Source organism: Xiphophorus maculatus, chromosome 22 (genome assembly GCF_002775205.1).
Source record: "Xiphophorus maculatus strain JP 163 A chromosome 22, X_maculatus-5.0-male, whole genome shotgun sequence".
NCBI lineage: Eukaryota > Metazoa > Chordata > Actinopteri > Cyprinodontiformes > Poeciliidae > Xiphophorus > Xiphophorus maculatus.
Window position 1 is genome coordinate 25368231 of NC_036464.1, and position 13166 is coordinate 25381396.

At 38.1% G+C, this 13166-nt stretch overlaps 1 protein-coding gene across 1 annotated transcript; it reads right to left on the reverse strand.

Moving 5' to 3' along the window:
• Positions 1-513: 513 nt before the first annotated feature.
• On the reverse strand, positions 514-11307 carry LOC102221781. Its single transcript, XM_014475253.2, has 8 exons — positions 10997-11307; positions 5879-6015; positions 5212-5788; positions 3541-4126; positions 2831-2892; positions 2642-2729; positions 2455-2558; positions 514-1572 (listed from the first exon to the last, which is right to left on the reverse strand). Exons 1-8 carry the CDS (start codon positions 11171-11173, stop codon positions 1129-1131), a joined length of 2175 nt encoding a protein of 724 aa, XP_014330739.2. The 5' UTR covers positions 11174-11307; the 3' UTR covers positions 514-1128.
• Positions 11308-13166: the final 1859 nt, after the last annotated feature.

The window sequence follows — 13166 nt, forward strand, 5'->3', positions numbered from 1 at the left end:
GGGAGAAAGTGGGTTTTGTTTCTATAAATTATCAGTGTAAAGGTGTAAAAATGTAGGCAACTGCACTATACATTTTACATTTATGCCCCGACTTCTTACAAAACCTTTCTTATTGTGAGGAAGACAGAAGTATTTATCACTCTTGCTGATGTATTCATACTTCATGCTCTATTTAGAGTTAGGTTTTCAAATGACTGATCTTGTCTGGTTTTATGTCAAAACACTCGACATTCTCCGTACATGACAGTGGGAGTTACACTGAGGAATGTTTATGTCCATTATACAAACATGAAAAACAAGATTTAATCATCACTTTTCAGATTCAGTGTGTGTTCTGCACTCTTCTGGGCCAGCGGTGCACAGAACTGCCCCGTAATACCAACGATGACAAATCTGCAACTGTGCCTGTTACACCAACACATCACGACTCTCCAGGTTTCAGACAGGATAGCAATAGTGTCTTTTTGGCAGTTCCATTATTCTGACAACAATGACACCACTTCAACAATTACATCCGACGTTTAACACATTTTATTAAAAAGGTTTGGTTTCTTTATTTACAATCTCACAAGATACAGACACGTGTCATGTTGGGAGTTCTGATAAAAATAGGAAAATAAAGAATTGGAAAATACTCATAATAAATGTGACGACAATTAGCCAGTTGTAATGTTTAAGTACATAAACGGAGCCAGTAAAGATCAATGTGTTTACACGGTGGAGTCAGAAAGCAAGGATGGTACGACATTTTGGAGACCTTCCTACCGTCAGCCAACACCAAGTTCCATGTTAAAACTGCAGACTGAGGAATAAAGATAAAAAGACAAACATCTGAAAAGAAGGGAATTAAATGCATCTGCCTCAAAACTCCAATCCAGGTTGTGACTCCCACCAACATCCCTCTCTGTAACACACACAGATACTTCTATATGTTTTTTCTTTGTGCAGGAGAACTTACCAATGCAGCAAAATAAATTTGGGATTTTTAAGGTGAACTCTCTTCTCAGATCAGAACAAAAGAAACAACAATACAGAAAGAGGTTTTTTGACGAAATTTAAGACCTGAAAGTTTTAACGTTGAGCTGCAGCGATGAACCAGCATTCCTAGAAACCCGTACTCTACAAACATTAATTCTTACTCTTCTTCTTCTTCTTTTTCTCCTTCTTCTTCTTCTTTTTAGAATGTTTGACTTTAGGTGATTTCTCTTCTTCGCTGCTGTCACAGCTCTCAGAATTTTCCGTCTTGTGTTTCTCTCTGCTGGTTTTGGACGATTTATCACTGCTGTCTGGTTTTTCTTTCCCGTGCTCCTTGTTCTCCTGTTTCACAGCGACACTTTGAGGTGGAGGCGTTAGCCCTCTGCTGACGGTTATGAGCATCCTCTCCTTCTTCATCTCTTCCTTAAAGCAGATGTTTGCCTGCTCAGGCCTGCTGTCTCGTTGGCTGCTCCGGTGCTCCTTCTCATCCTTCCAATTCCTCTGAAGGTCTCTGTCACTCCAGGAGGCTGAATGGGAGGGTTGGCTGCTGGTGCTGCTGCTGTGACCTTTGCTGTCTCTAGTATGCTTGTCCAGCCACTATAAAATGTAAAATAAATAAATAAATAAAAAGGTCAGCCCGAATTTAATAAAACAGGAGTGTCAAGATACCAACTTGATGAGATTCGGAACACATTAAAAGCGTAAAGCACCCTCCAACAGGACGACTTAATTGTAGCAACTAAATATTCTTTGTAAAATGCAGGCAGACGTTGCACCACAGAACAGTGGCAGAAAGATCAAGACTGGAATTTGATTGATCTCTGAAGAGATCTGAAAACGGCTGACAGACATTTCCATCCAACCTGGTGGAGCTGGAGAAGAACTGCAGAGAGGAGAATGGGCCAGACTGTCTAAACCACAGGTGAGTTAAGCTGGTAGCATCGTGTTCGAAAGACTGGAGGCTGAAATTGCTGCCAAAAGTGGGTCAGCAAAGTATTAAGCGTAGGCTGTGAATACTTATGTAAATGTGATTTCTTGGTTTCCTATTTTTTATTTATTTGCAAATATTTCAATTTTTTTTCAGTATTGTCATAATGGGATATTTGTATGTCGAATTTTTAGGAAAGACAGTTTAATAGAATGTGGAATAATACTGTAACATAAAATGTGAAGCGCAGTAAACACTTTCCAGATGAACTTTACTGAAAGGTTCTGTCATATTTTGTTAGATCAACATTCCCTAGGCAGGTCAAACTGTCCACATTTTGGTCCTTTTATTGTTTATATTCAGGCCCAACATTTTTCTATGATTTCAGACCTTTATACAGTAGTCAGCTGACTGACAAGTTGACTGGATGGACAAAATTAATTTATTACCTAATAAAATAGGCACTCTCTATCATGGGCAGGGAGCTTTATCACCAAATAACGTTCACATTTACATGACAGCAACAGAACATGCAGCACAAAGATACTCACACTTTGGTGGAAAGTTGCATGGTTTTCAGCAGAATTCAAATCTCCAATGAACTCCTGACATTTCTGGCAGTAAAACCCAACCACTGGGGAAATAAAACCCAGTCCTGGGAACAGAAAATAAATGCTGCAAAGTATGGTGGAGAGAGGGTTTACAAAAGGAAGAAAACCTACAGAGAAAACTTGTTACCTTCGTGTCTAAGCAACTCCTCAATTTCTGCCGCTAGGGATTCAATTTGCTTCATTTTAGCTCTTTTCTTGTCACCTTGGTCACCTGACTGTAAAGCATAGGATATGTTTTTAAGTACAAGTGTGAGAGGATGCGTTTCAACATTTGGATGCTTAATTTAATAATCACGGTTGCTTGAGAATCTCTTACCTTGTGTTTATCAGACGAGGTCAGGGACTGGTCGTTACTTTTTGTCCGTTTCTCCTTTGTTGCTTAAGGAAGTCAGACAAAACAGATTTCAGTGTATCAAAGACGACAGTAAAGAAGCTAATGCATGAGACAATTTCAATTATTAATATCAGCATTTTACTTTTTTATGTCCACTCTTTGCTTTGTTCAGCAGAGCTAGATAAATAACTGGAAGATAAGCCCAGAGGCTTTGGGCTTTTCTTCTTCTAAGATAAGCTGTATGATAAGAAACACAAACTCAAAAATCAGGATCTCCAAATCAGGAGACAAACAGTGAGGAGGCACATGACAAAAACTCTTGAGTTACAATCAGCAAATGACATATTAAAATCCATTGTAAAATACTTTGATGGGGCCAGAGGCAAAGTAAATGTACATCAAGCTTTCCAAGTTTAATCAATGAGGAGCCATAGATAAAAATGGCTGTGGGCAGGAAAGGATCTCCTGTAGTAATCTACGTTACAGCAGATCTGAGGAAGCCTCTGAGTGAAAGACCCTCTGTTGTAGAAATAGTTTCACGAAGAGTCATTTTATTCTGCATACATAACACCGATTTAAATCCACAAGGATAACCTCGTCTTTGCCATTGGGCAACATGTTTATCTGCATACTGAAGAAAAAACAAATGGCCCTGTTGTAACAGACAACAAAGAAAGAGAGAAGGTGCTAACCTTTGATCAGAGACTGCAGAGACTCCAGAGCTTTCCGTACATTTGGGTTACTCAGTGTCTCTGCTGCTGTGTCAGAACTGAATAGTGCACCAGACGCCTCACTGCCCTCCTTTTGGCCTTGAGTCTTCATCAGCATCTTGCCAATATCTGATTTTCCACCCAGGTTGCTTAATATATTCTTGATTTTCTCACATTCTATGCTATCCAGACTGACGGAGGAGAAAGTCGATAAAGATATCTGTTGGGGGGGTTTTGGATCAACCAAATTATTGAGCCCACTGAACAGGGACGTGTTCTGGTGACGGCCAACACCAGAAGAATGGTTTTTGTCCACTTTGACATGGCCTCCATTCTGAGGTGGTTCAGCCCCATACAGGAAAGACTCCTCATCCTCCAGCTCACTAGCCTTCTGAACGGACAGGTTCTCCTGACCGTTGTCATTGAGCCAAGAAAAGTCACTGCCAACTCTCTCATGAGGAAGCAACATGCTGTCGCTTTCCATCGATGTCATAATGTCCAGGCTGCTCCGCTTCTCAATCTTACACTTAGCAGAGGTACTTTCCAGCTTCTTGGTTTCATCAGAGACCTGTGCAGAACAAATTGAAACAATTACTTACAGGGAATAAGGGGAAAGATTAAATTGGTCTGGTAATTAATGCATTCTGCATGAACAATATGGTAAAATTTTGATTCATTTCTGTGATTTCTAGAGTGTGACACATACCCTTCAAACACATATAATATGATCTTTTATGGCTTTACCATAATATATATATTTATATATCTATGTAATATATCTATTTCTGCACTTGAAATCAAGTTTGCATTTTGTAAAGTTGGGTTCTGTGAGACGTTATGACCAGATGGCTTTTTAAGCCGTATAGCATTATATTAACATATTTGCTCCACTGAGAACTTAGCCCATCTTGAAACTTGCCGTTTTTCCATCAAGGTTTTTAAGTATCGTGTTGGAAAAGGTTGATGGAAACAGTAAAATTTGAAGAAACATCCTAAATTTTGCATAAAGGTTTTTACACTCGCTTTAAGTGGCTTTTGCTAAAAAGACTTCATGTGAAAGAAGCAAAATGGAAACACATTTTCCGAGAAAATTTGTAGCAAATGTTCCCATCCATTATAATAAAAAACATATCCCATCCGAGTATCATCTCTGACCTGAATTCTGAGCTAAATTAATTCTGAACTCTCGCTATCCGGGACCTGACTGCACAATGAGGAGCTGTAGAGTCTTTGGATTGCGTCTGATGCAAAATGAGCCCATCCTCTCAAGATCAGAGAATTTTGCCAATTTCTGATCACTTCAATTTGAGAGATGTTCCCTGATTTCAAAACTTTAGCTGCCGTTTTGTAATTCCAGTCTCCATTGCAGCTGCAGAGTGTGAACTCAGCTTCCAGATTAATATGAAAACCCTGTGACATTTGATTGCACACAAATGGGTAATCCATTTCCGTGTTCATAATTTAAATGCAAGTTACATGTATCTGTTTGATGTTTGATTGCACAATGTGGATTCTCTGATCGACTTATTGAATATTAATGAAACTGAATGAAAATAAAAAGCAGCTGAATTGCATTATTTTCATTTTTAAGAAATCATGGGTAACAATTTTTCAAAACGACTCAGTGAAAAAGTAATGGCTGAAGACTCTTACCTGAATACCAAGGATGGCATCTTTGAGCGCTGGTAACCGTTCTTCCAAATCTTTGCTCTTTATCACCATCTTCAGTCCTTCCAACAAACTATTTTCTGTCAAATTGTTACTGCTGCTGCCAACACTGCTACTACTATGCACAGGGCTCCTCTTCCTCTTTTTTTCAATACTGGCACTACGGGACTTAGACCTTCTGACTTTGCTCTTACTTCGTTTGTGACTCTTTTTGCTCTGACTTCGGCTTCGACTGCGAGCCCTACTTTTGCTTCTAGCTCGACTCTTTCCACGCACACAGCTTTTGCTTCTTCCCATACTTCTGCTTCTTCCCCTGCTTTTGCTTCTTGGTCGGCTTTTGGCTCGAGACCTCCCTCGACTTCTGCCCCGACTTCGACTTCTGCTTCGACTCTTGTTCCTGCCAGCGTGCTTCTGGAACTGTGGATCTCCTTTGACTGCTTCTTTCAGGTCTTTAGCAGACTTCAATGCATCCAACAAATTGTATGTCATGTTCCCTTTGAGATAGTCTGGTAGAGGTTTGTTGGCCGCAAGGCATCTCAGAAATTCCTCTCCAGCCCGATCACTAAAAACGAATAAGAATGCATTTCAAATTTTTAAAGAAATAAAAGTACAATAGCAGTAGCAGCTTAAAAAAAAATATTCACACACAGACCTGTTGTCTTGAGGGTGGCGTTTCACAATTAAAGGATTCCACAGGGGGGCCTGATGATGTTGCAGTTCTGCCGAAGGAACAAGCTGCTGGTTGCCTCCCACTATACTATGGTCTATAGGGAAGTTGCTACAATGGGGCTGAGAGTATTCAGAATTCATGTTTTAGTGACATACACAATAAAACTTTAATAACAATCAGTATAGGTGAAAGTGATGTGCAGGGTCCAAAGGGGGTCTCATTGTTTGCTGGTGATCCCAATTCCTTTGTAAATAGTTACTATTATGTAAACTTGTGAAAATGATCATCTTAAATATTCAAAATATTTTCATACCTCAAACTTTAACCATAAACATAAAGTATTTTGGTCTTATTCTTAGAATGCTCATACAAGAAGTTATAGAAAATATACATATATATATATATATATATATATATACACACAGTACAGACCAAAGGTGTGGACACACCTTCTCATTGAATTCAATGAGAAAGTGTGTCCAAACTTTTGTAGAAAGTTTGGACTTGGTATATAAATACATACCAAGTTTGGTATGTATTCCAAACTTGGTACGTTTGGAATATATACCAAGTTTCTCAAATTGTCTAAACTAATTCCTTAGTTTAGAGCTAATTTACCTCACCGACACATTTCAATACAATCCTTGGTTTTTAAGCATTCCTACTCATACTAGACTATTACAGTAGCACATTCTAGGGATTTCATGTGCTGTACTTTGTACATTTCTGGTGTTACTGAGTGATGAACACACATAGCATATTTTGGTGTAAACAAACCTAAATTAGTTAAACCTAATTAACACACTGTCATCATTACATCATTTTATTGGTTCTATTTTTATCAATTTTGCTTCTAATAGTTTTAGTTTCATCATCATTTTGTCAATAGTCTTCTGTGTTACTCACATATCAAGTTTGCTGATTAAAATGTTTTAACTCTAAAGCTTATTATTTTTCTTAATATAAGCGCTTGTTTATTTGAGAAAAAATGTCTATGTTCTTTCCATACATGTGTAGCATCTTTCTGTATCTATAATGCCAGTGCTGGGCTTATGTTTTTTATCTATTTTTAAACCTAGAACTCATCAGGCAAGTATAAATAATAAAGATTGAATTGGTAGGCTATTTTCTTGATAAGTTTTTTGATCCCAGCTGAGTAATTACTACTTTTTTAATGTCTTAAGCAATTATTATAATTATTTATAACCAAACTTGACTCCAATAAAAGCATGTCTTCCAACATATAAAAGGTTAAAAAAAATCCATTTAATAAATTTTCAATCAATACGGTCTGACTTCACTCTCATTGACACAAGCTTTCAGACGTGTGTGGTGGTGAACTACTGTATCTAGCATATTTGGAAATAAAGAGTACATTTTCAAGACAAAACCATGGACCTAGCTTGAAAAGTTAACAGTCAGCCCTCTGCTACCTCTACTACACTACAGCCCTCCCTCCAAGGCAGAGCCTGCCGAGTACTCGAGAAATGGAGGAGAAGCAATCTATCATTGCTTCTCCTCCATTTCTCGAGTACTCCTCCATTAGCACAGCTGCAGCACACTGGTTGAAGAACGGTATGCTTTGAACAGGAGAAGGGTGTGAGCAGCACATACACATGCATGACTGACATTGCTAAGACCTTCCACCTGGCTTTGATTAGTTGTTTCTGACCAGAATCTGTGTATTTCAGTAAATGGCTGTAGGGTGACTAGGAGGATCCTGATTTTTTTCCCCACATATTATTATCTCTCCCATAGTCATGTCAGAACAGTAACAGTTTAAGCAAATATGTGAAATAAAATACACTTTTATAAAATTTACCAGTCGCAACTTTGAAGTTGTTACAAAAGCTCACCCAACAACAAAATACATAATACAAGCAAGATACTAAAATAACCTAACACAATGAATAAAGCCATTGACATACATTAAACAAATGTAGCATCAAATGTTTGACATGAAATAAAATTTAATGAGTAGATTAAACAAAAACATCCCGATTCACATTTATAGTTTAGTAAATGATTTTTGAAGTTGCAGAAACTTTTTTTTAATAATTCAAATGATATCCTACTGAACATTAAAACTGCAAAGGTAAGGGTAGTAAATACATACAAAATTGCTGAAACCACAGATAAACACAATTAAATCAAACATCTCAGCTTTTAGTAGAACCATCTTCTTTTCTCCTCCATGTGCAGATTGACAACACTGAAGTGTCTGAGGTTAATCCAGGTCTTGATCTCCACATTTGATTGTGCTTTCTCTCAAGGACAAAGTTCTAAACAGGCTTGAAATAAAAGGGTAAACTTAACAAATGATCACTTCCAAACTTAGAATCAATGAGAATGTGCAGAATTTTATCTTTAACTGCATAGCTATTAAATAAAGTTTACTAGGTCATAGGAATGCACAGAATGCAGTCATAAACTGTACAAAATTATTACACAAAGATATACACATAGTCTTCTAATATCAATAAATTGATTAAAAAAAATTAGCAGTACAACAAAAGTGAATCTGAGATACTTAAAAAGCATCTAGAAACACATGAATAATACTAATAATGATCAAATGAAAGACAAAAGTAGAATGCAAATTTTATCCTAGTTAGAACTATGCAATGTTAGGTAAGTTTACAAATTTCTCAATAGTTCAGATTTTTACACATCTCCAGACAAATGCATTAGTTTCTCCAAGCCTGTTAGTTAGTGCTGAATAAGCCACAGCAGAAACAGCTGAGAGCATCTCAAAAGCCAACTATAGAACCAAATCATCTCTTCAGGGGTTCTGTTCACTTTTAATTTTACCCTGCAAAATATGAGAAACACGCATTATTTCCTTTAACACTTCATTTAGGCATAACAAAAGAAGAATGCAAATAGAATCATACAAAAACTTAAGAAAACAAAAGTGAGGAATAAGCTAATCTTGCAAAATAGGCAGCTAAAGTTTGCCACTGAAAACATGCTAACTGAATATCAGCATTAATATACAAGATATGTGGTTGAGAACAGTTTAAACAACTAACGTTCATGTCAACTTACTCTTTCTGGCACAAATTGTCCATCTTCAGGAAAAAATAAGCGTTTGTCGCGACGGAAGGAAAACCAAAATACGTAAATGGACTGCAGAAAATCTTGCTGTTGGCTGAGAAAGGTACAAAACAACAGTATGCCTTAGATTTTAAGAAAAAGTGTCATTTTAATTAGCTCCTTTTTTATGTACATCTTTAATAATAATTTTACGACTTCTACAGGTTGGTGTGAAAACCAAAAAAGTTCTTCTACAACATTTATAGGCACCTCGAAATGGTTCATTACAAAACATCATCACAGCATCTGTGTGTGTAACGATATCACCCAAGTGTTTGGAATGCAGTAATTTTATTTCTGCATTTTGGAATGCAGATTGCACACAGATTTCAAATTCTGTCTCTGTGACGAGTTTCACTTTAGAAGATGCTCACCCCATCAGAGCTGACTGTGAAAATGGGGGCTAACATCCCAGAGTCTTCGAGGCAGAGATGACAGTAAAGAAAATATGGATTTACTTCAACTGATGATGTTATGATGCTTATCTGCAATATTACCAACCCATGATTTTCTAACATTGGTTAGCCCAAAAGGTCCCCCTGCTAACTCTGGCACTACACAACATCTATCCTTCTGTTATTAAACAGGCAGACAGTGGAAAAATGCCTGTATGATCATTTGTTCACTCAGTCATCGAGTACGACTCGCTCTGATATTTCAGTTCACATACACAAATTCATGTCAGAATGGATCCAAAGTGTAGCAAAGTGCATCGGATCATTGACTTCGGGACATAAGTTTACTGTCAATTGTATGTGAATTATGATTTGTGTCTATTATTAACTAGGTAAGATCAAAGAGGCTGGCTGCAAAAACACACCATGGTTTTGAGGATCAACATGAGCTGTGCTTTAATGCAGAAACCATGGCTATTCAGGCCAATTCATCTTCTTGTAAAGCACACTTGAAAACAACAAATGGTTGATCAAAGTATTGCACACTAAGGGGATAAGTAAAGATATAACCATATCAAGTAACATGATAACGTCCATGAAAGAACAAACAATTTATGCTGTGTTGATTGTTGGGAAAATAGATGGATTTCAGAGGAGATGGTGAAGGAGCTGCTTAGCATGTAGAGGTGACCTGGTCCATAACCTAGGGGCCGCTACAGCAAGAGCCCCATCATGAGCTTCTGCTCTCACATAAACTAGTGATTTGCCTTTCAAAGACTGTTTTTGTCCAGTTGAAAATCGTGTTTCACTGAAAACATTTATGCATTTGCAATTTTATTTCTCTTTTTACATAATAGTCTTTTAATCCAAAAATACATATGCACATTTTTACACATTAAAAACTGTACTGAGGTAAACATTTCTTGGATATGCGTATGCTCTTTTTGATACCTGCCTTATTGATTGTCCTACTACAAACTACTGTTCAAAAATAAAAAAAACACTAAATCACAAAGTCAATTTCCTCCAAACTCTCAGGCTATGGCTCTAGTTTACATGTCCTCCAGAATGGCCGTCAGGAACACTGTTCATTTAAAACAGGAGTGCTCAGGACCAGTCCTCGAGAGCCAACATCCTGCAACTTTTAGAAGCATCCTTACTCCAACAGACCGGGATCAGCTCTAAACAGGCCTGGTAACCAGCCACTCATTTGATTCAAGTGTGTTGGAGCAGGGATGCATCTGAAAGCTGCAGGATGGTCGCTCTAGGAGGACTGGACTTGAGCACCCCTGTTTTAAAAACTGAAATAATGTAGCAGCATGCAGTGAGGCGGTTCGTGATTGGTTTATTTAGCATACAGCTAAAGTTTAATCGTGAAAAGAATCTGTCAACATTACAGTTACAGTGCTGAAAACTGCTCACATTGTGAAACACCGTCTATCTACAGGGATGTTCATTTACTTCAAATTCTGATATATATACTTCACAGAAGTAGAATCTGTAGCAGAACAAAGACAGCAGCGGCAACCTGCTGCCTGCGTAAAGCTAACCGCGCAGTAAAGCGCTGCTATTAGCCGCAGATGTAGCGCTGAAAAGAGTCGGTACGTACACTGACGAAGTGGCTTGCTGGCAGCCTGCTGAACAGAAAACGGTTCTCCGAAAACGGGCCGCCGTGTCCAGGGTGAGGCGGGGGACAGGCCACCGGGGGTCTGACATGCAGACCGAGGGGCGGTGGAGAACCAAACGGCACCCGCGGCCTCTGCTCAGGTTGGTCCGGCCGGTACATGACCCAGAAGCCCAGAACCTCCCAGAGTTCACTCTGAGCTCACGTTTAAACGTTAACAATGAATGTCAGTCTCCGTAGGAATTAGCTAGGTTTGATATCTTTTCGGGTCTTACTTCACAGTACACACACAGAAGCCACCGGAACTACAAGTGACGAAACATCCGGCATGTAAAACTTCAAAGTAAAGATTGGAAATACAATTTCTTTTTTTTTTTTTTTTTGATGGCCCAAAATATTGTACATTTTCAGAGAAACTATTCAGAATAAATACGCACCCACGACTAATTGTCTATGGTCTACAGCAGTGTTAGAGGACCGGTGTGTCCCGCAACTTCTTAACTTTACGATGAGGAGGTAAATACATATGAAGGGCCACCAGAGGGCGTAGGTGCACTCCAAGAACAATAAAAGAAAAATCGAAGTTGGGTAATATAACTAGCTACACTTAGTTACATTTATTTGATAACTGTTTTGTGGAAAAAGCACTCCTTACTTTTACTCCCCAATTTTTATATGAAGTGTTGTTATTCATACTAATTTGAGTACAATTTCTGGATATCTACCCACTGGGAGCAAGGGCGTAAATCCCATTTCATTATTGGGGGGACCATAAACAGGAACATTTCTTAAGACCAATTTTGGGGGGTCGGCAAAGTTACAGTAAAATGTAACGTTAAATATGGTTTAAAAACCTTTTAAACCACATTCAAGCTGCAGGACCAAAAATGACTAGTAATGCATATCAAATGTGTTTTTCTCAGTGAGCAAACTATTGAGAAATCAAACTAAAATTCAAACGTTGCTTCTAAGCAAGTTTTGTTCAGTCTCACTGATCTAATTTCTGCTACATCTTTACAAAAATTAAAGGTTCTAAATAAAAAAGTTTTAATGAGTAACTGCTCATAGTAAAATTCCTCATAAACATCGATTTATTAAAATGGCTCCCTATGCAAGTTATGGGGTACTTAAATTATAACTGAAGTTGCTTTATTTTTAAGCCTTTTCTAGTTTTGCCATGTGCTGGATGACTGAGAACCAACAGGTAGATAGAAATGAATATCTGGGGGTATTATAACTTTAACATAACATTTAAAGCACCAGGGTTTATATAGGAAAATATTCAGATTTTATTTTGTGGTTTTAAAGGCTCTACATTGAAGACAGTGAGAAATAAAGGCATAGCTTTCTGTTTTTTCAATCTGTTCTTGGCTCCCAAAAAATAATTTAAGTAGTGCTACTTTTATTTGATTATATTTATTTACAATTGCCGGGCTGCACAGCGGCGCAGTTGGTAGCACTGTTGCCTTGCAGCAAGAAGGGTTCGATTCCCGGCCGGGGTCTTTCTGTTGTGCATGTTCTCCCTGTGCATGCGTGGGTTCTCTCCGGGTACTCCGGCTTCCTCCCACAGTCCAAAAACATGACTGTTAGGTTAATTGGTCTCTCTAAATTCTCCCTAGGTGTGAGTGAGTGTGTGAATGGTTGTTTGTCCTGTATGTCTTTGTATTGCCCTGCGACAGACTGGTGACCTGTCCAGGGTGTACCCCGCCTCCCGCCTGGAACGTAGCTGGAGATAGACACCAGCAACCCTCCTGACCCCATTAGGGACAAGGGTGAACAGAAAATGGATGGATGGATATTTACAATTGCTGTAAATACAATTATTGCAGTAATTCTAGTCAAAATGCGTATTGTATTGAATAATGATTTTGTCTATTATTTACTGAGGTTCTGTTGATCCCAGAAGGGATTTTTGTTTAGTAATGGATCTGTGAGGCTAATGTTCACTTTCCATCTTGACTGCAACATTAACCTTCTGACCAAATATGCATCAGCTTCTAGTGAACTAAATCATTCAGGTAATCATCATTAGTTTGCATGAATACATGTTAATTCTGATTAAAGAATCATTTTCCAATTGATTCATAAAGATGCATCAAATGGATGCATCTTTTCCCAGCGTCAATTCTTATTTTTTTCAGGTTTCAAAGCAGAT

Excerpts from the sequence above, each read along its gene's own strand:
- LOC102221781 (XM_014475253.2), bottom strand. The coding sequence starts at position 11,173 with ATGTACCGGCCGGACCAACCTGAGCAGAGGCCGCGGGTGCCGTTTGGT. Across the intron at positions 6,016-10,996 it reads CAGCAAGCCACTTCGTCAGT|CCCCATTGTAGCAACTTCCC; the intron begins GTACGTACCGAC and ends GAATACTCTCAG. Across the intron at positions 2,893-3,540 it reads TCTGCAGTCTCTGATCAAAG|CAACAAAGGAGAAACGGACA; the intron begins GTTAGCACCTTC and ends GACTTCCTTAAG.